Genomic DNA, 24213 nt, shown 5'->3' with positions numbered 1-24213 from the left:
CGCTTGGGTGGCTCAGTTGTTAAGTGTCTGCCTTTGGCCTTTAGCTCAGGTCATCATTCCAGGGTCCTGGCATCAAGCCCCGCATTGGACTCCTTGCTCAGGGGGAAGCCTGCTTTTCCCTCTCCCACTCCCCCTGCTTGTGTTCCCTCTCTCACTGTGCCTCTCTGTCAAATAAATAAAATCTTGGAGGAAAAAAAAAAAGGACAACTTGCTTAAAAAAAGAAAAAAGCACTAAGTGTAACAAAGCAAAAAAGAAGAAAAGAAATATTATCCATGATCCTGCCAGCTAAATATAATCACTGTTACATTCTGGTTTAATGTCTCTGATAGTTTGGCATATAAGTACGTACTTAAGTTGAGTGTAATGACATTTTATATACTATTTTTTTTTTTTAAAGATTTTATTTATTTATTTGAGAGAGAGAGAGACAGTGAGAGAGAGCACGAGCGAGGAGAAGGTCAGAGAGCGAAGCAGACTCCCCATGGAGCTAGGAGCCCGATGCGGGACTCGATCCCGGGACTCCAGGATCACGCCCTGAGCCGAAGGCAGTTGTCCAACCAACTGAGCCACCCAGGCGTCCCGACATTTTATATACTATTTAATTTTCCTATTTCTTAAGTATTTTTTACAGTACAAGCATTTAATTATATTTCTTCATGGACTAAATTTCTGATGGCTGCATACAGTTCTACTGAATGAATCCCTTCCCTAGGGATTCCTTTCAGGCAGGGCAAGCAGTAGTTAGGGATGCTTTGCTACCATGAAGTTGCAATAAACTTGTTTATGTATGAACTTCCTCGTGATTAATTTTAGAAAGTAACCTCAGATTTACCAAGGTTAAGGTTATATGAAAAACTAGACCAATACTGTTCTATGTCTCGGCCTCTGCAGAGTAGGACATGCATGATCTTGAGAGTGAGTGACTACTTAAATTTTGTACCCCAGATGCCTCTCTTGTGTTACCTTAATCCCACCACTATTATTGCTCTTCTTCTGTCTTTCCCAAGTTCAAGTTCCATGTGTATCCTTGTGAGTCATCAGGGATCTGATTTACAATACTTTTCTGGAAGCCTTTTGTACTTGAATGTAGAAAACAGAGAGTTCTAGTTCCTTTAGGAGATCTGGTAAACAAATTGCCTACTTCTCCAGAAAAAAATATAAAATATAGTAATAATGGTTTTCCAATTAGTAGTAGATTCTTTTAAAACATAAAACAGTATCTAGGTTGAGAGCAAAAAGAGCTTGTTAATGAGGAGCTGAGTTTTAAGCAGAGATCAGAGGTTAAAACGCTTTGTTGTTTTAGGCAAGTCTTCTAAACTTCTTTATCTGTTTAACAGATTATGAAGGAGAGATGGGAGGAAAAGAAAGCACAGAATTTGCCAGGAAGAAGCTTATGAAGCATGGAAAGACTCACCAAGAACTTTCATAAATACTGCCCATGACAATGCTGCAAATTTAGAGGGCAGGTCCTAAATTCTGCTTCATTGGGATAAAGGTAAGTGAGTGGTTCCTAAGAAAATTCCAGGAGGACAAAGGTTCCTATGGTCCTGTTCGCATAGGATTCCCCATACCTCACCAAGAAAGGAGAGCAGTGTCCCCACAACCCATAATCCGATTGGGACAAATAGTGCCAAACTAGTGGGCATCTGCTGGACCACCCACCTTGACAGATCAAATTTACATAAATCTTGTGCTGAAAGAAACTGGTGCAGGACTGTCCTAAGAGGGAGGCCTGCCCAAGTCATTCCTCACCAACTCACCATGTTCTTGCTGGGGGTCCTTGGCTGGCACCTTCTGTAAGAGCTTGAGAACATCCTCCTCCCTGAGGGCTGGAAGGTTGGTAAGATGATGGAGAGAGTAGAGCACAGAGTGGCTGTCTCCACCATATAAATGACTCAAGAGATCTCTCTTTGGTATGGGGTTGCTGAAGGGCAAAATTGAGAGGTTGGAAGAAAGTCAGTTTATATCTAACTCTGAGAAACCCATCTTAGTTCCCTCTTGTTCTTTCTCTCTGGCCCATGACACCACAGGTTTCACTTCCTTCAACACTAACTTCTAGTTGGTTTGGGATGGAGCAGAGCATTCATTTACCATTAGGAAAGTACATCAAGTCAGCTCTACTTGTCTAGAAAGGACCTAGAAAGGGCCCACAGATTAGGCTTTCCAATTTCCACGCTCTTACTGGCTAGCAGCTGACCTAAGGTTCTCTGATTGCTTTGAGTAACCCACCCCACTCCCCCTCTGCCCACTGTACTTCAGAAGTGCTGATGAAGTGGGTGAAGAAAAAACACTAACCCGGATCTGGGGAAGACCTCAGGCTACGTTATCAGGGAAGCACAGCCTTATATATAGGCAGGTGGCAGGTGTTGCATAAACCTATAGTCCAGGATAACACATGCCTAAGAACAGGGGCCACACTTATTAGCTGTGTCACTTTAGTCATGTGATATGACTCCTCTGGGCTTAAGTTGTCCCACCTTTACAATGAGGACAATATTGGTATCTATCTCACAAAATCGCTGTGAGGCTAAAGTGAAATTACCCACTGAAAGGCCTCAGAGCGATGTCTGGCATACAGAAAGTTGTTCAGGAAATGTGAGCTAGTGAGCATCCATTTATCACTGTCATCCTCAAATTATCCTCCAGTTATAACTTTATAGCTATGGTAAAGATAATCATTATTTATATTCCTCTCCTGGTTTAATAGCTGGGATGATTATTAGTTGCAGGTCAATGCTGTCGACTCAAACATCTATGTGGAAGGCGGCCTGAAATGGTACACACGCGGAGCATGGGGTCTAGTGTGCCCAGGGTGGGAAGGCGGCTGGCTGCATAGGACTGTACCTGCTCTGCTGTACACACCACTCCAGGACCTCCAGGTGAGCCCACAGACCATCACAGGCATCCCTGAGGAGCTTGTCACAGCCCTGGTCCTGTGTTGGTACGGGAGAAGAAAGACATGCAGACTGAGGCACCTGGTGTCAGACAGTGACTGACTTCAGGACCCTGCATTCTGCCTCACTTCGAGACCCACAGCCATCACTTCCAAAGCAGCTCGCGCTGCAGAGGGAGAGTTACCTGGGCCCTGTGGAGTGTCTGGAGCAGCCTCTTTGCTGATGCTAGGCTCTGGCAGTGCGTCCAGCCCAGGAGCACGAGCAGTCGACTGAGAGGCCTGAATTCTCTGTCTAGTAGGCGGCCAAGACTTGGGAAATCTTCCTCTTTCAGCAGCGCTAGCGCCGTCACCTGTAAGCCAATGGAGGTTGCTGTAGACAGTTATGTGGCCTTGCTGCTTGTTAGGGTAGGAAACTTTTTAGTAAAACAGGGAGATGTCGGACAAGGACAGGAGTCTCCAGATGAGTACAAAATGTCCACAAAAAGTCTAGACTGTAAGTTTTCCAAAGGCAGGGACTGACTTCTGTTGTAACCCTGGCTCTGAGTACAGTACATGGCACACAGGATGAGGTTAAGAAACATCTGTCGGGGCGCCTGGGTGGCTCAGTGGGTTAAGCCGCTGCCTTCGGCTCAGGTCATGATCTTAGGGTCCTGGGATCGAGTCCTGCATCAGGCTCTCTGCTCAGCAGGGAGCCTGCTTCCCTCTCTCTCTCTGCCTGCCTCTCCATCTACTTGTGATTTCTCTCTGTCAAATAAATACATAAAATCTTAAAAAAAAAAAAAAAAAAGAAACATCTGTCGAATTAAACTAAGGCTCAGCTGTGGTTTGGATGGAGGTCAGAGTCACTAAAGTCCCCCGTTGGCTCGGCAACATATTGCTGCCACTGTCTTTTCTTTCTCACACCGTCCAGAAAGCTTATACGTATCTAACATCTTAGATCTTGTCCAAGGGCGTATATAAAATGACTGCAGTTCTAATTATGAATGATACTGGTTCTCACAGCCTTTTTTGCCCTGGGACTGTGGGATGGACACACCAAATGATTCACTGCTAATTAGACTGCTTTGTGTTGGATAAATGAGCCAGAGAGAAATGAGAAATGAAAAAGCCTATAGGAAAATCCCTGGGTACTCATGTGATGGGGAACGAATAAGTTTGATTTACCAGGATCTGCTCGAGGAAATGCTTGCTGTTGCTCAGGCAGTAGAAATAGGCTGATTTCCAAGCCTGGGCTGGGTCAGGATTGGAGAACAGTGCCAGCATTGCCTGCTCAGGATCTAGATGATCAGGGGAGACTAAAAAATCAAACCAGACAAGGTTACTGGGGAATAGGAAGATATTTCCTAAGCTAAAGCCCATTCAAAAAACCAATAGATGTGAGAGTTCATTCTTTTAAAAAGTTAAACCAGGTCTTCTACACTTCTATGTTAAAGGCACTTTTACTTCTCTCAATAGCTTCTGAAAAGCTCTTTCCAGCTATTGCTATTACTTTATTATTTTTTTCCATCATTCCATCCTGGACTACAAAATCTGTACTTCCATGAAAGAACACCTTACCATTTATGCTTAGCCTCTCCCCTAGATTTCCTGAGCAACTTGGAAGGCAACAGCCTAGAGGAACTTCAGAGGTTGGATACAGTGGAGTTACAAGCATGCAAGGAGAAGCGGCAGAGGGAACACACCTTTTCCTGAGGGTACGGCCTTCACTGTCTTTTCTGTGGCCTTCTCTGCATAGATATGGCCATATAAGGAGACCAGGCTCCGTCCAGCCTTGTGTAGCAGGCAATTGAGCACGTACTCCTCCCGCAGGGGACTCCCTCCAGCCCTGCAGGCCTCCAGTAGTTCCTCACACAGGAGACGCAGCTCAACCCCGAGCGGCTCTGTGGGGCAACGCAGACTCCACAGGGCTCCATAGATGGCATCTACTATGCCAGCGGGCCCAGCGGTGGGGCCCTGCACAGCTCCAAGTGCCCTTCGAATGAGGTCCACCAGTGCCTTCTGCAGAGTGCCAGTGCCATCGTCCTCATGAAGCAGGAGCTCCAGCAGGGCCTGGGCTGCCTGAGGAGCCTGCCTCAGAAGATCCCAGAGCACAGAGATAGCTTCTGAGCTGAGCCGAGGACTACAGCTCTCCCGCCTCTGATTTCCATCAAGCACAGGGCCTCCTGTATCTTGTGCTATGGCTTCGTAGAACTCCTGAGTAGATGATAAAGCAAAGAGTCCGTGGTGAGCATGTCTAGGATGTTATCACTTATATGCTTGATGTTTTCCTCTTTTCAGTATAAATATGAGTGTGTCTGTAACAGCAGCAGTAGCAAACACATTATAGTAGTTACTTCGTGCCAAGCCCTTTACACAGAAAAATCAAATTTACCTTAAGAGGAAGACACTACTATTATCCTCATTTTACAAATGGAAAGATGGAGGCAAAGAGAGAACTCAACTGCCGAAGGGCTTCATTCTCAAGCTATGCCCCTCTCACCACCTCCAAAATGTGCACTGTGGATCTAAATTGGGGCTGTAAATTCATAGACCAAGCAGATAACAAATGGACATAAGACATGATGCCCACTCCCATGGCATTTAAATTCAACTTGTAAGAGAATATTACACACCAGTTTTTAACCTCTGCTCCAAATCCTAGCCATCCTTTGAGATATAGCCTATTCCTCACCCTTTAAAACCTTCCCAATACCTCCAACCCACAGGACTCTCCCTCTTTATTGGACTTTGAAAGCACTCAAAATTAGTACATCTGGTTTAATCCATAATTGTGGTGTGTGTGTACTGGTCTTTTCTCCCTGACTAGATGGCAAACCTTTGAAGGCAAGAACCTCTATAATTTGTTTGTAGAGCTGGGACAGAGGGAGAACAGAGGATAGGTTAGTAGGTGCTTTTCCACGCTTTAGCATCATGCCTATGGACAGCGCTCGGGGTGCTTCCTCATTAACTGCTTCTAAGATCGTCACAGGGCCCGAGTCCTCGGCCTAGTAAACGAAAAGTCCCTATCCTAAATCCTATTGTTAGTGTGCCTTTAATTAGCTGGTGGCCTAGAGAGAGAGAGAGAGAGAGAGAGAGATCAGAAGGTGGCAGAGAGGCAGGCGGGAGGGGGGGGAGGGGAAGCAGGCTGCCTGCTGAGCAGAGAGCCCGATGTGGGGCTTGATCCCAGGACCCTGAGATCATGACCCGAGCCAAAGGCAGAGGCTTAACCCACTGAGCCACCTAGGTGTCCCCAGATGCGAGGATTATTAATGCACCTGTTAGAGAAGAGATATTCAACAAATAGCATTTCCTTCCTCCCTTTATATTCTCTATGATACAGTGGTGAAAAATTCAAACACCAAGCTTAAATCTAAGTTAGATCTTCCTTTTATGTGGAATGAAAAAAACCCTTTAATCCTCTTATACTTAGTACTTCTAGACAATCCAAATCTAAAGAATTCTAAAATCAGGTAAGTTCATTATTAATTCTGAACTCTCCTCAGAGGGACCTCTACCTAGCCTGGTCTTGTCTGAGAACATAGGCAACATCATGGGGACAAGTTGAGCTGGTTGAGTTACTGTAACTCTGGGGTAGATGGCTTCCAAGCCCTCTCTCACCTTGAGGATGTTCTCTGGAATGTCACGTTGGAGATTTTCTGATAATAACAGAAACTCAAGCTTTCTCCGGAAAACACTTGGGAGTAATTTCTAGAAGGATCATAAGAAGGAAGCAAAGTGATTAGACATATGCTTTAGTTAACAAATAGTAAGAAAATATTTCTCTCCAGTTAGTTTCGTTCTGCAGTTTCTCTAAAATAAAGTACTTTTAACCACTAAATTTCTGGGTATGTTTGAGATATTTTCTTCTTTTTTTAAAGGATTTATTTATTTGAGAAAGACAGAGTGCATGCAAGGGGGAGGAGGGGCAGAGGGAGAGAATCTTCAGACTCCCTGCTGAGCTCACAACCTAATGTGGGGCTCAAGCTCATGACCCATGAGATCGTGACTGGAGCTGAAACCAAGAGTTGCAGATGCTGAACTGACTGTGTCACCCAGGATCCCTGAGATACTTTTTTATATCATTAAAAACAGCTAAACTTGGATGCATATCCCTCTTAAATACTGACTTTTCAATCTCATGCTGAGAAGCCTCAAACTCCCAAGGTTTGCTCACATCATGTGACTCTTCTGTCACATGAAGTCTTTTTCCAAGAATCTCCCCTGCAGTCTCCAAACACCTAGCTATGAGTAAGCCTGGAAGGATATGGCCCACTTCATCCTCTTTTGGTCCAAACCCTGGCTTTTGGTAGTCATTATAAGTTGGAAAACAAAAGAGGAAGGGATCTAATAGTTATTATGTGCTAGATACTATATGTCATATTTTTACACATTTAAGAAAATTTCATTTATTTCTAAATCAAACAAACCTGTGACTTGAGCATATATTTTCCTGAAGATGAAATGGTTAGGAAGTATTTTTTAAAAATATCTTATCTATTTATTTGGGAGAGAGAGAGATCACAAGTAGGCAGAGAGGCAGGCAGAGAGAGAGTGGGAAGCAGGCTCCCTTCTGAGAAGAGAGCCCGATGCAGGCAGGGCTCAATCTCAGGACCTTGAGACAATGACCTGAGCCGAAGGCAGAAGCTTAACTCACTGAGCCACCCAGGCACCCCAGGAAGTCTTTCTGAATTATTTCAAGCATGAAAAAGAAAAAGTGACCTCATCAAATATTTAATGAGATATGGCATCAGAGAAGACTGAAAAAAGGAAAGAGTGAGCCCCTGGCTATTCCTGGACGGGCTTGTTTCAAAATAACTTGCCTTTACTGGGTTTTTAAAACTAAAGTTATAATTTCCCCATCTCCCGACACAAATACAAATAAGAGTAAAATCTAGGACTAATCCTAACAAACACTGCTTTATTTTTTTTTATTCCTTTATTTTTTTTAAGTATGGAGCTCAGTGCGAGGCTTGAACTCATGACCCTGAGATCATGACCTGAGCTGAGATCAAAGTCCAATGCTTAACTGACTGAGGCATCCAGGCACCCCAACACTGTTTTAAATTAAAGATACCATAAATCACATGGCTCACTAAAGGTTCTGTGCCACTTACCATATCAGAGGCTAAGACGATCTAGTATGGTTCTCGGCGCAAAATCCTATTTCTTCTTGCCACATCCTTCCCTAATGCACCTATGCCATCTCAATGCTTATATAATGCTAGTGATTAGAAGTTGGTGGAGAAAATTCATGCTGGGAAGCTAAAAGTTAAGTGCTTCAATTGAGGACTAAGAGGAAGGAATACATAAGATGTCCAGACAGTAGGCCCCTGATAAAGAACAAAATCTGGTTAAGATATTAGGACTTTACTCTAGAATGCTAAAAAGACTCCTTAGTTTGTAATTATGTTACTGGTGAAATTGCTTTATGCACGTGCAGGGTCATAAATGACTAACATTTCTAAAGCAGGGAAGAATCTGTTCTGTTTCTAAGCACAGATCTTACTATAAAAGCAAGGAATGTTCAATGCAGAAAGATTAGAACCCAGAAATAGGCAGTGAAAACACAAACATACAACCCCCAAATCTTGCTACTAAAAGAGAGCTTCTATTGACACTGTGGTCTGAGGGCATCCAGATCACTTCTATTCATGCATCCCAAATGCGTAGTTCTCTAAAGTGTTTTTTCATGTAGCAGAGTATGAACAACCCCCCACGTCACCGAAAGTTCATTTAACACATAATTTTAATAGTGGCATGGTATTTTAGAAATAGATTAGCGAGTCCTATACTATGGACATGGAAGCTGTTTCCAGTTTTCCTTTATTAGAAGCAACATGGTAGTAAACATCTCTGCAGGTAAATCTCTGCACACATGCTTCCACGTGGAGATAAATCACTGCAAGATAAAAAGGCAGAGGGCGAAAGAGGATGAAGAAAAGGGAAACTGGAATCACTGTTTCAACTAATTGAAAAGGAAGTTTTTGGCAGAAGGTAGGAGACTGGAAAAAGAGAGGCAGCTAGCAAGTCCCCTAAAAGATGAAGGCCACTCTGGGTTAGTGACCGGCCTTGTGGAATTATTCTAAGTCCTTGTAAGAGTTGCAACCGTAGTCCTTCTAAGAGTTAAGTCTCTGAGGTCCTTGCTTAATGTTTAAAACATTCCCACAACTGTTTAAATAACTGAGGCACTGAAGCCTTAAGATTAAGTGGTCTTTGATGTTGGGAAAAACAAGAACAACTCTTGGGGGCGCCTGGGTGGCTCAGTGGGTTAAGCCGCGGCCTTCGGCTCAGGTCATGGTCTCAGGGTCCTGGGATGGAGTCCCGCATCGGGCTCTCTGCTCAGCAGGGAGCCTGCTTCCCTCTCTCTCTCTCTGCCTGCCTCTCCATCTACTTGTGATTTCTCTCTGTCAAATAAATACATAAAAAAATCTTTAAAAAAAAAAAAAAAAAGAACAACTCTTGGTTTGTGCGAAGGAGCCAAGGAAGTGAAAACAGTCACCTGGTCTGGTTGAGCCTCTGTACAGAAAATAAGCAACAAAGCAGTCATGACTGGGGACCTGGGTGGCTCACTCGATTAAGCATCCAACTCTTGATTTCGGCACAGGTCATGACCTCAGGGCCTTCATGTGGAGCCTCCTTAGGATTCTTTCTCCCTGTCTCTGCCCACCCCTGCAACCCCACTGCTGTCTCTAAAATATGTAAATAAATCTTAAAAAAAAAAAAAAAAGGCAGCCATAAGTAGGCAAATATCCTTCAGTGAGGGGAAGTTCATCTGGTTTGACAAATTCCATGCTTTGACTAGAAAGATTTTTAGTCAATAACAATAGATATTTTTTCTTTTCCTCTTTGAAGATTTTAATTCAAGTTTTCCCTCTTAGATCTGAAACTAGAGCCAACTCAATCATCCTGGGGTTATTTTTAAATTTGACTTCTCTTTCTGCCTTCTCCTGCTAGACTTTTTGTAATTTTTTTTTTTTTAAGGCACTGACAAAAACTTGGATATAAGGTACCTTTAGATTAGGAATTTCTGTTATTTTTTAACAGCTATGTGAAGAAGTGTCAGGCAAAACTGGAACTGGAGGCAAAATTAATTCTGATGACAGAGGGGGCGTAAAGAAGAAAATCAGGTTGAATTATAGACATTTACGGAACAGAATTTATGGTTTCTTTAATAATGTTGAGGGGGAAAAACCTAGTAAACTAAGGACTCAAAGAGAGAAGACCTTGGTTTCAGCCTTAGTTCTTCCCACTAACTTTACGGTGTGTCCCTGGGCCAGTCATCATTTCTCTTCTGGGTCAGAGGTTCCTCACCTAAATCTTAAAGTCTGAGGCTTAATACAGAATTGTGTCAGAGAAATTCCTCTAATAGATATCAACTTCTGATAATTATCATGTACTTTTAAAAAGCCTTCTAAAGGCAACCTTTTTTTTAAAAAGCACTTTGTTACAAGTTTTCTTCTACTATTAATTTGCTCACCCTGTTTTTATACTTGCTAACTTTTAGTTTAATTCATGTGGATTACTAAATTATTAATCAATGAGGTTGGTGTCTATAAGTATTCACTGCATTGGACTAATTAAAATGAGATTTTTGGAAGAAAAACCAGGTTTCAGCTCAGCCCATTCTCTATCACTGTGTATTATGAGATTCATAACTTATTTGCTATCTTGTCACTTTCACTTGGTTTTGCAAAACTCTATTCAGGCACAAGACTCACAATGGTATTTAACAAAATGATATCACCTTAAATGGTATTACATTCCAATATATGTTAGTAAGGGAAAGAATATATTTAGGTAGAGAGAAAGCAATAAAAATTTAAGCCATTTTCACTGTCAACACTGAGAAGGGTATATGACAAACCTCATAATAAAGGAAGTAAGAGATGAAAAGGAAATCTTTAGCCACTTCAAAGTTCTCAGCCTTGGCTTCAGGAAAAAATCTGAAATATAAACCTTCTTACCTTTTCCTGGGAGAACCATTTTTCCAGTACAAGAAACCAGACCCAGGCTAATCTTTGAGGGTTCATGTCCTGTCCACATCTGAAAAATGTGAAAAGAAAGAATTTCTAGGGGCGCCTGGGTAGCTCAGTGGATTAAGTTACTGCCTTCGGCTCAGGTCATGATCTCGGGGTCCTGGGATCGAGTCCCGCATCGGGCTCTCTGCTTAGCGGGGAGCCTGCTTCCCTCTCTCTCTCTCTCTGCCTGCCTCTCTGCCTACTTGTGATCTCTCTCTGTCAAATAAATAGATAATAATAAAAAAAATCTTTAAAAAAAGAAAGAATTTCTAAACAAAGAGTTTCTACTGATCTTTACTCTTTTGAGACCCAAGATTTGGATTTCACTGCTTAGTCTATTTTAAACCTAATCAGGCAAGAAGACATTGTCCTAATGAGAAATTTTCAATTATATAATAGATCAATAAAACTAGAACCAGAAAAGAGCCAGCAGCTTTCATTAAAAAAAAAAAAAAAGGAAAAAAATTCTTACCCCACCTCCAACTCACTATCAAGTCTTTATTATTTTTAAACAAAATAACATTCATAGAAAACCATAAAAGCAAGTCTCCCTAAAGTATGTTCTTGAATGTTATACTACTAGCTATTAATAGCACTGCCAGGAAGAGCCTCACTAAAAATTTAGATAGAGAACAGTGATTGCCAGGGTACAAAGAAGGGTCAAAATACAAAGAGGTATTCCCAGGGAGTGAGGGAATTCTTTTGTGGTGATGGAAGAGTTCTGTATCTTGATTTTAGTAGTAGTTACATGAGTCTGTACCTGAATAAAACTGCACAGAACTACATACATAAAAACAAATCCACATTAAAAAAATGGTGAAGACTTAATAAGTTCTGCAGTCTAGTTAACAGAAATGTATCAATGTCTATTTCTGGATTTTGATATTGTATCATAGGTATATGAGATTTCCACAATTGGGGAAGCTATGGAAAAGGTACTCTTTGTATTTTCCTTTTTTTTTTTTTGCATTTCTTGTAAATGTAAAACTTATTTATATAACTTTTTAAATATAGTATTCATATAATTGTTTCAAAATAAAAACTTTAAGTGAATTGACTTCCAGTCTTTTGTTAAAGCTACAATACCTTCATTTACATAAGCAAGAAGAGAAGCCTTTCTGGAGGCAAAGAAAATGCTTTTCAATGCAGTTCCACCATTTACTTTAATGATAATAATCAAGAAATGGTGGTTTCAGGCATACTTTGCTGGCCAGGCTTACATGCTGTTTAAGAGGATAACTAAAAGCCAATACTGATTAAGTACTAAACACATATTAGAGAGGTAAATTTTCAGAGCAAGAGAAATACATTCTGCCTCTGATAATTCCTCAGAGGATAGGTGAGAAAGGCATGCTGACCAGAACCCAAACAGTGACATTGTGTCTCCTGCCCTCTGACTGCCTGGAATAAAGAGAGATCCTTACCTCAGCTGATCTGGACACACCACCAGCGCCTGAAGTATATGTTCCACCTTTTTTGGGATATCCCCTTGTGCCTCGTGTAGCTGAGGTACACATGCCTGAGCTAGCTCCCATTCTCCTCTGCGAAGGCACTCACAGAAAAACCCAAAAAGTTGCTTCTGAGAAGCAGTTTCCTCTTTTCCAAATGGATGATGCATTTTCCCAGCACAGAGTGCAGGGAGATAAGAAGAAATAAATTATGCAGACCACATTGTCAATTTTCTCATTCGTGGAGCACCTCCTAGAAACAATACACACCACAGTGAGGAGAAACGGAAGGAACTATAATTAGACAAACTAGTAACTGCTAGCCCGGCTGGGAAAAGCGGGACTTACTTCCCTAATTATTGTTTTAAGTTTGATTTGACGTGTTACTCTTTTTGAGAAGTTCCACCTTTCCCCGAGGGGTGGATCTCATCTCTCTACATGCATCCAATATTTAATTAATCTCAATGATCGTATTAGCTCAGGGTGCAGACCCATAACCGTACTTTCATATTCCCCACTTAACTTTACGCCCATTCCGACTCCAAATCCCCAGGTGGTCGCCTCCTTAAGGATGAGAAATTCAGGAGGAACCTCCCTCCTTGGAGCTCTCTCTTAAGGCAGATGAGGGAAGGTTTGGAGAAGAGTCTGTGTCAGAGCTGAAGGCCCTTGGGGATTGGAGCTGAGGGATGCTCCCTACAGGGGTCGTGGGGAGCGCCCCCGCTTTCTTGGGGTGTCTAACACTTACCCGCTCCCGGTGCCCAAAGCAATAGAGATTCCAGCGCAGCCATGTTTGAACCGAGTCAGGTGATAGATCCCATTCGGGAGGTTGCCGATGGCGGGGTGGGGTGGGACGACTGAGAGCGGCTACTCCTATTGGTCAGTGGAGGGATGATGCAAATAAGGCGCCATATTTGTTTGGGTCACGTGTCGCCAGCTCTTCGGACTAGAGAAAGCCCGGACGACGAGAGTAAATCAGCTACCTAGCTAATGAGGGCCTTTCATCTCAGTTTTTTTCACTCCTCAGCTCAATACCTTCTGTTTTGCGTTCGCCGGAGCAGATGGCAGGAATATCAGTGTCCCTTGATTTTTTTTTCTTCTTTTACTTCCTAGCATTTGAAGTCAGCTTTTATTTTAAAAAAATTTAAAAAAGATTTTATTTATTTGACAGAGAGAGGTCAGAAGTAGCCAGAGAGGCAGGTAAGAGAGAGAGGGGAAGCAGGCTCCCTGCTGAGCAGAGAGCCTGATGTGGGGCTCTATCCCAGGACCCTGAGATAATGACCTGAGCCGAAGGCAGAGGCTTAACCCACTGAGTCACCCAGGCACCCTGAAATCAGCTTTTTTTTTTTTTTTTTTTTTTTTCTGAAATCAGCTTTTAATAAGTGCTAACCTGTGACAGTGTTTTCCAGGCCTTAGGAATACCGAGAGCAGGGAAACCTGGATCCTTCTCTATTGTTATTCTATCCAACTGGGCTCTGTTATAATCCCAGAATCTTACATCCTGAATACCCATTTTCTGCCTAATTCCATTAATTTATTTGCTCATTTGCCTGACAACCGTTAATTGAACGGGGTATGAGTCCCTATTTTACAGGCTAAGTTGTGGACCCTGTCCTCAAAGAGTTCAGAGTCCAGTGAGTAGTGCATGTCAGTAATTAGGATACAATAGGTTAAATTATAAAACAAAGTGTGCACTGAGAGATGGGACCAAAGAATGAGCAAAAGCTTTTTTGCAAATACAATACTGCAATCTGAAACTGAGTATTAAAGCAACAGTTTACTAAGCTTCTTTATCACAGCTGCTTTTACACAGAAACTTGTCTGGTTTCTTTTGGTTGTCTTAAACTACAAACTCATGTTTCTCCATTACGTGTTTTCAGTTTAAGCAATTTCACGCAGCATTTCCCAAACTATTTCACCACCAAAGTGTGGTGAAAATAGCAAAGCAGGTGCACCTGGGTGGCTACCCCAGTTAAGCTTCTGCTTTCTGTTCAGGTCATGATCCAGAGTCCTGGGATGGAGCCCCAGTAAGGCTCAGTGGGGAGTCTGCTTCTCCTTCTCCCTCTGCCCCTCTTCTGGCTTATATGCACGTTCTCTCTCAAATAATTAAAATTTTTTTAAGAAAAAGATTTTATTAAAAAAAAAAAGAAAAAGATTTTATTTATTTGACAGCGATCACAAGTAGGCAGAGAGGCAGGCAGAGAGAAAGGGGGAACCAGGCTCCAGAGTCGGATGTGGGGCTCAACCCCAGGACCCTGGGATCATGACGTGAGCTGAAGGCAGAGGCTTTAACCCAGTGAGCCACCCAGGTACCCCTCACATAAATAAAATCTTAAAAAGAAAAGAAAAGAAAAGAAAAAAGCAAAGCCAAACAAACCCAAACTCTCTTTCAAAACCTCTTCTAGGACAGATGGGTTCTTTTTCCTTGAAAACTAACATGTCTTTCTGGTCCATTACACATTTTGTAAATGTAGTGACAAAACAAAGAAAATAGACAATTCCAAGCAAGGTTGATAACCACTGTAACGAGAAACCGACTGGAACGCATTGACTGTTGTGAGAACTACAATTCCCAGCAAGCAGGGGAGCCAACCTGGGGCTCTCTTCCTACCTCTGATTGGATATTTCGCCAGAGCGATGACCCAGTCAGCATTTGGGTTGTTGCTTTGCGGCGCTTTCCGCGGGGAGCTGTGAGGGGTGGGGGAAACTTTGAAAGTTGGATGCTACAGACCCGGTACTGGAAAGTTTCATGCGGGGGGAGGCGTTTGTGGGGAAATGGGGTGCGCTCAATATTTTCTGCTCCTTCTCTGGGCCCCTCTGCTGATTTCGGGGTAGGGGTGAATCTCTCTTTGGTCCAGTACACTCCCCCTAGGCCTATAGGTATCTTAACAGGAACCCCGCCGCTGATCTGGAGGCTTCTGGCTTTCTTTTGTGGGAGATGCTGGGAAACTGCTCCTTGTTGGCAAAAGTTATTTTTAGGGAATTCGGGTGACATTTTCGCCTCTTAATGCTGTTTGGGGTCTCGGCAGGGGAGCCCATCATTAAGCGAAGTTTAGGGTCTGCTCGCCTTCTGGTGGTGTTGAAGAAGAAAGACGTAGTTAAAAGCGAGGAGTTCGATCTCTGGTTTGGAATGCGGACTCAACCATTTGCCCGCTGATAGACTTTACACAAATTTTTCAACTCAATACCTCAGTATCCTTAATCTGAAAAGTGAGGGAAAACATCAGACCGAAGCTCTTGGAACAGTACTTGGCACGTAATAAGGGCTCAATAAATATGAGCTGTTATCGTTACGTAACAGTTTTCATTGAACATCTTACGTGAGGATTTTTACTTTGTTGGGAGGGAGGGTTTCAGCCTTCAGGATGGAATTGCTTCCCTCACTCCTGTTCACAGGTGCAGGCAACGCACGTACACAGAGCAGGAATTTGTCTCTGGTGGAAGAAAAACACGCAAGCTGTAATAATACGTTAATAGGATTATCCAACAAATATGTACAAAATATGATGAGAACATTGGAGAGGAAGAGAGTGAGTTGGGGGCAGGCTTTGTGGAGGAAAGACAAGGAGTCAGGGCTAACTGACTTTTGTGCAACCTACCAATCTCTCATGGCTGGAGAGCTGATAAGTGAGATGGCAAATGATGTTTTGCTGCCTGGATTGATAGCTCTGTGTGTCAGGCAGCAAATCCCTTAACCTTTCACTACATTCTTATGAGGTAGATATTCCAATTACCTTTGTTTTACAGATGAGGAAGCACAGACACCAGGAGATGAAGTAGCTGCCAGGAAAGCTGGGATCTGGGCCTTGCAATCAGATACATGAATGAGAGGGAAGTGAGAGACCAGTTGATGAAGGGTCTTTATGCGATCTTAAGAAGTGTGGAATTTATCCCAGGGTCTAATGGTCTCATGGGTAGTTTTAAAGGTGGACAGTGACAGGATTGGAGCAAATTTTCAGGTAGCTACCTCTGGCAGGAGGGTGGTACTGACCTGACCCTTGCAGACCACTTTGGTGCTTCTTCTGTCAGCTTCCATAGCACATTTAAAAATCAATGACAATACTTACTGCACGACTGTAATTATTTGTGTATACATCTCTTCATCTTTTACCGTGTGTTCCCAAAGGGTAGGGAATATGCTTAGATGATTCTTGTACCCTAGGACTCACAGAGTGTGTGATTAAGAAGTATCTGTGGAAGGAGCAAATGAATGGATTTTTTTTTTTTTTTTTGATAGTCAAGAACCAACAGGAGGCAGTATGGATATGATAATGGGAGTGGCCCTAATGAGACTGAGATAGCAGAGTTGGTTATTGTAAAAGTCCAGGAGGTTTGGGTTCTCCTTTTTGATTGAATTTATCGGTCTGAATGGTGTTATTGCCCAGAGCTATCTGATCTGTAAAGACACTAGGAAATGACACAGCAGATATCACTTGATAAACTATTTGGGAAACAAATCAATACTGACAAACTCCCACTGGAGAATGAGAGGAATGTATTTTGTGTTTGGGAGGTGTGTGTGTGTGTGTGTGAGAGAGAGAGAGAGAGAAAGAAAGGCAGGAAGAAGAGGGAGAGAAGGAGGGAGAGAGTTCATTTGATTCAGAGAATTTAGATGTTATGTAGAAATTTGGGCCATGGTACTGGAAATAAACTGGTATCTACATTATCAGTACTATGTGATTTTGTTCCAGACTCTTACTCCTTTTCTGATAACTATATTGCTTTATTGCCTGGAACGATGAAGAGTTTCTCTTTCTACTCTACTCAGAGGACATCTTGCCATCTCAGTGAGATAACACAACCTCTCCTTTGTATGCATTATGAAAGGAATCACAGTGATTGTGTTCTAGTTCTCTGAAGGCAAATATTTCATGAGTCTCATTTAGCCCCAGTGAGATTCAACAACAAGAGTGAAATTTAATTGCATGTGAGAATGTGAACAGCTAATACAATAAAGACAATTTCAGTTTGTAAATAAGACCTGAAATAATAAAATCTCATTTGAATCAGAGGTTCGCTCTGCCTTGTAGAAAAAGAAGTTAAATATGATTATGGGCTTGTAGTAGGGTGAAATGGTTAAGATGATAAGCCTTAGAGTCAGACTTCCTGAGTTGAAATTTTGGACCCACCATTAACTTTTTCTGATGACAATGGAATAGCTAACATTTCTAATCTTTGATGTTCTCGTATGTAAAAACTGGATAATTAATCAGACTTTCTTATAGGGCTGTTGAGAAGATTAAACGTGACAGTTTATGTAAAGCTCTGGAACAGTATCTGGTACCTAGTAGGTGCACAGTAAATTTATTGTTTTTACAGTGCAGTGAAAGTAAAGGCTTTCTAAGGAGTGCTTGGAAATACTCCTTGAGGATTAATTACGTATCCAAATAAAGTTTATAAATGCACTGAAAATCTTAAGATGCTAAACAAATGAGAAGTGGTGTCCTTATATTAATGTAAGAAATACCAAAGAATTGTGTGAGATGCACATTTTTATGTTATTTTGTTTCTCTGTGTGGATGTTTGGTAGACCTTTAGAAAGATTCTGTAGCCGTTCTTTATTTTATCAGTAATATTTATCAGAGTTTTTTATTTTGTAGTGTGTTTTGGATAGACTATCTAATATTGATTATGCCCTTTTCCAGTTCTTTTCAGGGTCCTTTTCCTGCTGCATCTGCATCAGGTCCTTAGGCATGGGTAGCAAGAAACTCAGACGAGTGGGATTACCACAAGAGCTGTGTGACCGTCTGAACAGATATCAGATTGTTACCTGTCAGGTAAAATTTATGTACTTTTTCTCTTGGAGAAACTTTAAGTACAAATTAATTATAGATATATGTTAATAACTCCAAAATAAGCCTGAAATATGAAAATCTAACTTTCTAAAAAAAAAAAAAAAAAAGATAAATGACAGTGCTTCTCCAGAGGCTAATTTAAAATAACAGGCTACGGGATGCCTGGATAGCTCAGATGTTGGGCATCTGCCTTCGACTCGGGTCATGATCCCAGGGTCCTGGGATTGAGGCCCACATTGGGCTCCCTGCTCCGCGGGGAGTCTACTTCTCCCTCTCACACTCCCCTTGCTTGTGTTCCCTCTCATGGTTAAATTATAATATGCTTCTAATTTTAGAATGTTCCTGTCTCTGTAATACTAACTTTTATAATCATCACTCTACATCATGCTGTGTCTCTCTCTGTCAAATAAATAAATAAAATCTTAAGAAAATAATAATATAAAGTAAAAGGCCACTAACATTGTATTTTCAAATGTGATTTCATTTATCCAGATTCCACTATGTTTTCATTTTGGATCAGGGGAGAACGCTTATAGCATACTGTTAAGTATACTCATGCCATTTATTTGGGATTCTAGAGAAGTTTCATCCACTTGAGAGAAACTTTGCAGTGACATAATAAATAGGACTTAGATGAGGAGAAGGTATTAAAAATGGATAATGTCTCTTGCAAGCAAGAGGATAATTTTCCTATCACTGAAAGAGAGAAATGGATAGAGCAGATGTTGCATTTTTTTTAAAGATTTTATTTATTATTTAACAGAGAGAGAGATCACAAGTAGGCAGAAAGAGAGAGAGGGGGAAGCAGGCTCCCCGCTGAGCAGAGAGCCCGATGCAGGCCTTGATCCCAGGACCCCGAGATCGTGACTGGAGCTGAAAGCAAAGACTTAACCCACTGAGCCACTCAGGTACCCCAGATGTTGCATTTTTAAGCACAGTAGTGAAGCAGATCCCTCTTGGGTTAGATAAGGTTTTATGTTAAGATTTAATTCTTAATAAGACAGATTTTCAGAGTATGCTACAATTTAAAAAAAATTGCTTTGTGTGTTAATGGTGTTTTTGGTTCCTCTTATATATTTAATAATCCTCATGTTCATACTTGAAAACACTCTTAAAAGTATGAGACTTAACATTTCATTCCATAGTCAGTTTTATTGTCTCAGTGATTAAATACTTCCTCTGAAGGATCTCATAGCTTAGTAAGAAATCTGTTTCAACCTGCACTTTCTGGTGTCTGTGCCCAAACTCCAGCACAGGGCAGTGTTCATATATACCTGGGTTGGAGGCTGCTGCTATGTGATGTCACTTGATGTGTCCTCTGATATATGCTAACTAAATTGGAGGATTAGAAGGTAAGTTTATGGCATCATATCTTTCAGTTAAGGTATATAGGGGGCAATACTATAAGAAACATATAAACCTGTGATCTACAACAAATTATGCTTTATCTGTACATGGATAGTGTCCATTAAAAGTTTCTTTTTAATTCCAGTATCTTTGTTGCACATATATGTTTTAATAGTCATTTTATGTCTCTTTAGGACTTTTTATGTCTTTCCCCACTGGAGCTTATGAAGATGACCGGCCTTAGTTATAGAGGTGTCCATGAACTTCTGTGTATGGTCAGCAGGGCCTGTGCCCCACAGATGCAAACGGTATATATATATATATATATATGTATATATATATATGTATGTATTTTTTTATGATTTGGTTATGATTTTTGAGACGATTCTTAATCTCATTGGAAATCTTTTTTGGGGACTGCCTGGGGGGCACAGTTGGTTAAACAACCAACTCTTGGTTTTGGCTCAGGTCATGAGCTCAGGGTCATGAGATTGATCCACTGTGTTGGGCTCCACTCTCAGTGTGGAGTCTGCTTGAGCCTCTCACTCCATCTGCCTCTCTCAAATAAATAGATCTTAAAAAAAAATACAATTCTATTTGGGACCAGGCAAATGTAAAAATAGAGATGAACACCTCAAAAATATTGACTCACACCATTAAGTTAGTCCTTTAATGAGAATATGTGAAAAATTTATGTAGTTTATAAACTCTTGGGAGACAGTTCCTAATTATGGGAATGAGGAAGCAACAGGAAGTTTTTTTCCCTCTGTAGCTAATAGTGATATTTCAAAAGGATATCTGTCTTTTGTTTGGGTAGAATTTGTGGACCTCATGGTTAAACTATAATATGCTCCTAATTTTAGAATGTTTCTGTCTCTGTAATACTAACTTTTATAATCATCACTCTACATCATAAAGTACACAAATGGGGTTTCTACTTGCTTATTGATTAGATAATACTTAAAAACTTTGCTCACTCTTTTTTGTTTTTCTTTAAAGATTTTATTTATTTGAGAGAGAGAGAGAGAGAAGAGACAGAGAGAGAGGGAGAGCAAGCATGAGCTGGGGAGAAGGACAGAGGGAGAGGCAGAAGCAGACTCATTGTGGAATACAGAGCCTGAGTGGGGCTCGATCCCAGGACTCTGAGATCATGACCTGACTTGAAGGCAGCTGCTTAACCAACTGAGCCACCTAGACACCCAAAAACTTCGCTCACCCTTGAGAAGAGTTAAAGTCTTTTATAACAAGTCCTTGTCAAGTGGTACAATTATTATATACTTTCTGTCTCATAACCTTAGCTTTTCAATATGTAGATTTAGTGCATGGTAGAAAAGATCTTGTTTTCCCAGAATAAGAGTGCCTGGAAGTCTGTTTAGTACTTTATAAATGTATTTATTTAGGTGAATTATAGATTACTTACCTTACATCTTATATTGAAATTTGTTAACCACTGAGCAAAGAAGTGGAGTTCAATTCTATGAATTACAAAGGAAGGGATGTTAGTGTCATTTGAAATTTGTGAAATTAATGAATAGATGAAATATTTTCTTTTGTTCGGATTTAGCTTGTGACCTAAGAAAATACCTCATAGGCAGAGTAGTCAGAAGAATTAGAATTGGAGATAGGTATTGGCACTGTCTTAGCTTTGTCATTGACCTCCAAGCCTTGAACAGCTTACTTCGTTTTATGGGAGAAGGAGGAGAGCTAAAATAGTAAGTGATGATGCTGTGACTAGGTTCAATTAACTTGTTACTATTTTGAAGCTCGTAAAGCACCAAGAAAGTGTTTTAGTTTGGCATGTGTCATTCTGTTTGGTCAACATATATGGCATATTTCTAGTTAGAGAATTAAAGAGAGCACAGGCAGGAAATTCACCTTTCGTCTCCACTTCTGCTACCATTTCAGCCAAGGTATCAGTACCATTCCAGATGCCTGCTCTAGAAACCGTCTTTCTCCTTTGTTGTATGTTCACTTCTGTAGCATTCTCTAGATTTGAGTCTTGCTGTAAACACTGGCTTAGCTTCAGTACATTTTTCCAGGGAATATATTTTTGTTCATTGATATATTCCTTTAACTGATATTTATTGAGGGCCAGCCATGTAGCAGGTACTCTTGTTAGGTCCTGGGGATCTTGTAGTGAACGTGGTAACATTCTGCCCTCATGCAGCTTACAGTGGGAGAAGTCAGACATTACACATATAAGTACATAAACAGTTATTTGTAGTAATGATAAGTCCTACCAAGGAAAAGTATAAAAAACTCTGAAACTTATTAACAGGGTTCGTTACTTAGTTCCAGGGTTAGGAAGGGCTCCCACTAGGAAGTGACACTTTAGCTAAAACCTGAAGGATGATGGATAGGGGAGAGATAGGCAAAGTCAGGAAGAAGGTGAGCACGGAGGAGTCTGTAGGCCGGGGGACCAGAATGTGTAAAGGCCCTGTGAGAGAGGGAGGATGGAATTTCCTGGCAGTAACATCAGGCTGATGTGATGAACAAAGCGGCGAGGAGCAGAGTGACCTCAGAGATGAAGTCAGAGAAGCAAGCAGCAGTCAGATCATGGGGCCTGCAGACATGTAAAGGATTTTGAACTTTATTCTGAGAGCAATAAAAAGTCCTAAAAGGGTAGGATCTGTGTTTTTAAAAGCTCAGTCTTACACAGAGACTTTATAAAAAAACAAGATTCCTGCACATCTCAGGCTGACTGTGCTGTCCTGATTGTTGCTGCTGCTGTTGGTAAATTTTTTTTATAAGATTTTATTTATTTAGTTGAGAGAGAGAGAATGAGAGAGAGTGAGTGTGAGAGGGGGAAGGTCAGAGGGAGAAGCAGATCCCCCGCTGAGCGGGGAGCCCGATGCAGTACTCGATCCCAGGACTCCAGAATCATGATCTGAGTTGAAGACAGTTGATCAACCAACTGAGCCACCCAGCTGCCCGGTTGTTGGTGAATTTGAAGCAGGTGTTTCCAAGAATGGGCAGATCCGTGAGCAAGCCCTTCTGTGTAAAACAACTAATTGTTGGTTAACAAAATGGATTCCAGTAAGCCACCCTACAGCCAGAAGAGATATGAGGAAATCGTTGGGGAAGTCAGCATCTACATTAAGAAAATTGGCTCCAACCCCGACATAGTAGCATTTGTGGCAATTTCTTGTTGGAATGGTAACAACTTGCTGGAGCCAAGTGACGACATGCCTCGGTTCAAAGGACGGAAGTTCACCCTAAAGATGGGAATGCCATGCAGAAAAATGAACTTGGACCATTTCCTTACACCACACACGAAAATAGATTCAAAATGGATGAAGAACCTCAATGTGAGAAAAGAATCCATCAAAATCCTTGAGGAGAACACAGGCAGCAACCTCTTCGACCTCAGCCGCAGCAACATCTTCCTAGGAACATCACCAAAGGCAAGGGAAGCAAGGGCAAAAATGAACTATTGGGATTTCATCAAGATCAAAAGCTTTTGCACAGCAAAGGAAACAGTTAACAAAATCAAAAGATAACTGACAGAATGGGAGAAGATATTTGCAAATGACATATCAGATAAAGGGCTAGTGTCCAAAATCTATAAAGAACTTAGCAAACTCAACATCCAAAGAAAAGTAATCCAATCAAGAAATGGGCAGAGGACATGAACAGACATTTCTGCAAAGAAGACATCCAGATGGCCAACAGACACATGAAAAAGTGCTCCACATCACTCGGCATCAGGGAAATACAAATCAAAACCACAATGAGATAACCACCTCATACCAGTCAGAATGGCTAAAATTAACAAGTCAGGAAATGACAGATACTGGCAAGGATGCAGAGAAAGGGGAACCTTCCTACACTTTTGGTGGGAATGCACGGTTGGTGCAATCACTCTGGAAAACAGCATGGAGGTTCCTCAAAAAGTTGAAAATAGAACTACCCTATGACCCAGCAATTGCATTACTGGGTATTTACCCTAAAGATACAAACATAATGATCCGAAGGGGCATGTGCACCCGAATGTTTATAGCAGCAATGTCTGCAATAGCCAAACTATGGAAAGAACCTAGATGTTCATCAACAGATGAATGGATAAAGAAGATGTGATATATATATATATATATATATATATATATTGCAGCCATCAAAAGAAATGAAATCTTGCCATTTGCGACGACGTGGATGGAACTAGAGGGTATCATGCTTAGTGAAATAAGTCAGTCGGAGAAAGACAACTATCATATGATCTCCCTGATATGAGGAATTTGAGATGCAACATGGGGGGTTGGGGGGTAGGAGAAGAATAAATGAAACAGATGGGACCAGGAGGGAGACAAACCATAAGTGACTCTTAATCTCACAAAACAAACTGAGGGTCACTGGGGGGAGGGGGTGTTGGGAGAGGGGGATGGGGTTATGGACATTGGGGAGGGTATGTGCTATGGTGAGTGCTGTGAAGTGTGTAAACCTGGCGATTCACAGACCTGTACCCCTGGGGATAAAAATACAGTATATGTTTATAAAAAAATAAAAAATTAAAAAAAAAAAAAGAAATTGAACTAAAAAAAAAAAAAGATGGGAATGCCAGTGGAACCACATTGCCTGAAGCTCTGGATTGCATTTCTGGAACCACAAGCCCTTGTGTTTGCCTCTCCAGGATATCTATAAAATTGGTGATATTGGTACTGTCCTTGTGGGCCGAGTGGAGACTGGTGTTCTTAAACCTTGCATGGTGGTCACCTTTGCTCATTATGGAAAAAAGCTG

General features: G+C 41.4%; 2 protein-coding genes across 7 annotated transcripts in view; one reads left to right on the top strand and one right to left on the bottom strand.

Annotated features, from left to right (window-relative positions):
* ZFYVE26 (zinc finger FYVE-type containing 26) overlaps positions 1 to 13148 on the bottom strand; it is a 66372-nt gene extending 53224 nt beyond the window's left edge. Inside the window, exons 1-9 of one of the 2 annotated variants that reach the window (XM_044231531.1) lie at positions 13085 to 13148; positions 12316 to 12592; positions 10838 to 10916; positions 6492 to 6581; positions 4577 to 5087; positions 4059 to 4189; positions 3080 to 3244; positions 2846 to 2934; positions 1762 to 1925 (exon numbers count right to left, since the gene is read on the bottom strand). In XM_044231531.1, coding sequence (XP_044087466.1) covers positions 1762 to 1925; positions 2846 to 2934; positions 3080 to 3244; positions 4059 to 4189; positions 4577 to 5087; positions 6492 to 6581; positions 10838 to 10916; positions 12316 to 12509 — 1423 coding nt within the window. In that variant the 5' untranslated portion in view covers positions 12510 to 12592; positions 13085 to 13148. Of the gene's footprint in view, positions 1 to 1761; positions 1926 to 2845; positions 2935 to 3079; positions 3245 to 4058; positions 4190 to 4576; positions 5088 to 6491; positions 6582 to 7987; positions 8645 to 10837; positions 10917 to 12315; positions 12593 to 13084 lie in introns of those variants that run through there. The other variant, XM_044231532.1, reaches the window with a different exon arrangement.
* A 1851-nt stretch (positions 13149 to 14999) lies between these two features.
* Positions 15000 to 24213, top strand: part of RAD51B (RAD51 paralog B) — a 684164-nt gene continuing 674950 nt past the window's right edge. For all 5 annotated transcript variants that reach the window (XR_006381711.1, XM_044231189.1, XM_044231192.1 and 2 more), the window contains exons 1-3: positions 15000 to 15070; positions 17982 to 18113; positions 19673 to 19786. Coding sequence is in view for 4 of the 5 variants with exons in the window: in XM_044231189.1 (XP_044087124.1) it covers positions 18030 to 18113; positions 19673 to 19786 (198 nt within the window). In the remaining variant the exon portion in view is untranslated. The remainder of the gene's footprint in view (positions 15071 to 17981; positions 18114 to 19672; positions 19787 to 24213) is intronic.

The sequence above is a fragment of the Neovison vison genome, chromosome 13 (assembly GCF_020171115.1).
Source record: "Neovison vison isolate M4711 chromosome 13, ASM_NN_V1, whole genome shotgun sequence".
NCBI classification, from domain to species: domain Eukaryota; kingdom Metazoa; phylum Chordata; class Mammalia; order Carnivora; family Mustelidae; genus Neogale; species Neogale vison.
Note: the sequence above shows the minus strand (reverse complement) of the source record. Positions and strands in the feature narration are given on the sequence as shown.